The 2,307-nt window shown below is 42.9% G+C and overlaps 1 protein-coding gene across 1 annotated transcript; it reads right to left on the bottom strand.

Annotated features, from left to right (window-relative positions):
• Positions 1 to 358: 358 nt before the first annotated feature.
• Positions 359 to 1,834, bottom strand: LOC107582931 (homeobox protein XHOX-3-like). Its single transcript, XM_016268955.1, has 3 exons — positions 1,810 to 1,834; positions 1,132 to 1,373; positions 359 to 787 (listed from the first exon to the last, which is right to left on the bottom strand). Exons 1-3 carry the CDS (start codon positions 1,832 to 1,834, stop codon positions 359 to 361), a joined length of 696 nt encoding a protein of 231 aa, XP_016124441.1.
• Between the last annotated feature and the right edge of the window lie 473 nt (positions 1,835 to 2,307).

Consider the following 2,307-nt stretch of genomic DNA (forward strand, 5'->3'; position numbering starts at 1 on the left):
TTTGGAAAGCATATATGTACACAAGTTCATCTACCACAGTGTTCAGGTGCAAAAATGCGAATAGTTGAAAAATGTTTATGAACAAACTTCAAAAGATCAAGTAATTTAAGAATGTAAGCAAGACTGTTATCTATATTACACGACGATATACAACAAAACAGTTCTTCATGTGTGACGATATCAAGATACAACAGCCTTAAAATGTCAAAGTATGGAGAAATTTTTTTTTTTGTGTCCCACAGAAGAAAAAAAGGCATACAGGTTTAGAGTGACACGTTGTAAATGAGGGTTTGTAAATGATAAATTAACTTTTTTGGGTAAACTATCATTTTAACATGCCAAAGACACCACTGTTCTTTTATCCTGAAGCACTGCCATAGGTTTTGGGCTGCGTGGCTGTCCTAGCTCCCCCTCTAGGTTTATGCAGATGGTCTGGTCTCCAGTGCAGGCAATGAGGACAGTGGCATCCTGTGGGATGGAGCATTGTCTGGACGGGGGAATAGAGAGCTGGCTGTGGAAGTCCAGTGAGCCAGGGGTAGCTCGAAGGAGGAAAGTGCAAAGTGTCCACTGGCCTTGTGGTGGCACTGTAGGGGGTTGAATAGCCTGAGAGGCCACCCATGCCCAGATGAGAGTATAGCTGAAGGGGCAAGCGGGGTAGCAGTGGGTAGGGGAGTCCAGCAGCCGCCTGACTCACCATGAAGGCACACAGGCTTGGGTCCAGTGGATTAGGCCAGTTCAGACTGTGACGCTGCCTCTTGTCCTTCATCCTCCTGTTCTGGAACCAGACCTATAATGAAACAGAGGGATAAATGGTCTTAGTAAAGGACACAGTAGGATTAGGTAATGGTAGATGTACAATAAAATTTTCAGTTTCAGCAGGGATGGAGATCAGGTGTCTGATCTTATGGGTTCTTGGGTTGGCTGTTACCCAGCCTCACACACAAACAATCCTCTCTTAAATGAACTTAAAATAAAAAAAATATATATTGATGAATAGCAGAAGTTAGTCTCAAATTATTTTTTTTAAATTAGAACTTTTTAATGCACTTTAAATGCTGCCTGTTGGTCCTGAGAAGCTTTTGTTTGGCCAGAGGTTGAGTGTGGCATGAAAAGGTCTACTTCGTGAATTACCTTTATTGTAGTCTCGGGCAAGTTGAGCGCTGCCGCCAGTTCGCAACGTCTGGGTCGAGACACGTAACTTTCTTTGCAGTATTCTTGTTCAAGACGGGTCAGCTGCTCCCTCGTGAAAGCAGTCCGGTGCCGCCGACTCTGGTCTATCCCACTCAGCAGTGAAATACGAGGGCACTCTTCTTCTCCTTGATCACTGTCAGCATGAGCAACAGTAGACACTGGCGACTCCCTGCCCTCTGCTACTGAAAAGTTTACTTCACATTAGGCATTCGTTTACTTTGCGAATATCACATTTACATTCAGAAAGACGGGGGTTTCAATAAACTCCCAATTTCCTAATTGAACTTGCTACACTCATATGTAGATTTTGTACAGTAGGCCTATATTTTTGACTTAAATGTGCCACGATATGAAGAACTTAAGTCCTCCCCAATGCCTGCTGTTAAAATATAAATGTTGTAGGCTACTTACGCATTTTATTGCTGATATCCACGTACGCACTCCAAATATTCCCCGAATGGATTTTCACAAGCTTCTCATAGTCCTCAAAACAGTCCCAGACCAGGCCCTCCCCAAAAAAGGAATTTTTCTCGTCACTGCTTGTCTTCCGAGCCAAGTTCGTTTATGAAGGGAAAGATGAGTTGTTTTTGTAGTCACGCCCCCCCCCCGCTCCCTCACCTCTGCATCTTCCAGGTCGTCCCATCTTGTTACTAATGAGAGACGCGTTCTATCCGCTGCGGCGCCGCCGGGGCGCGCGGACAGAGGGAGGTGTTAAATTGTCTTTGGTCTCCGACTGGCCTTTGTACTTTTTTGTTATGGAGAATTAAGACAGACCTCCCTTTGCATACTGTCACAGTGGCTTCCCCGTCGAGATAGGCCAACCCTGATTGTTCCTTGTCGTTTGATGTTTGTAATTTTGGAAGTCAATCATTAGAATCGTAATGTCCCTAAACTGCAGAGGTCTACAGTTTATAATAGAGATTAAATCGTTTCATACGTAAGATAAAGATTTATTTAAAAAAAAGACAAATAATTGGAAAATTGTCAGAAAATTCGAGCATTAACAAATTGTATGACTAATATTATAAATAAACAACGTTGCCAGACAGAATATGCTGTCATTGGTTAATGTAATAAACGCCGGACAATATTTTATGAAGTAGGCTAGTCATAACG

This window comes from Sinocyclocheilus grahami, unplaced genomic scaffold (genome assembly GCF_001515645.1).
Source record: "Sinocyclocheilus grahami isolate Dianchi unplaced genomic scaffold, SAMN03320097.WGS_v1.1 scaffold48.1, whole genome shotgun sequence".
Classification (NCBI taxonomy): domain Eukaryota; kingdom Metazoa; phylum Chordata; class Actinopteri; order Cypriniformes; family Cyprinidae; genus Sinocyclocheilus; species Sinocyclocheilus grahami.

What these genes read in the sequence shown, in the direction of transcription:
- LOC107582931 (XM_016268955.1), bottom strand. Translation starts at nt 1,834, where the DNA reads ATGGGACGACCTGGAAGATGCAGAG. An exon ending in ACGACCTGGAAGATGCAGAG is followed by an intron (nt 1,374 to 1,809) that starts GTGAGGGAGCGG and finishes TAAACTTTTCAG; the next exon opens with TAGCAGAGGGCAGGGAGTCG. An exon ending in TGCCCGAGACTACAATAAAG is followed by an intron (nt 788 to 1,131) that starts GTAATTCACGAA and finishes GTTTCATTATAG; the next exon opens with GTCTGGTTCCAGAACAGGAG.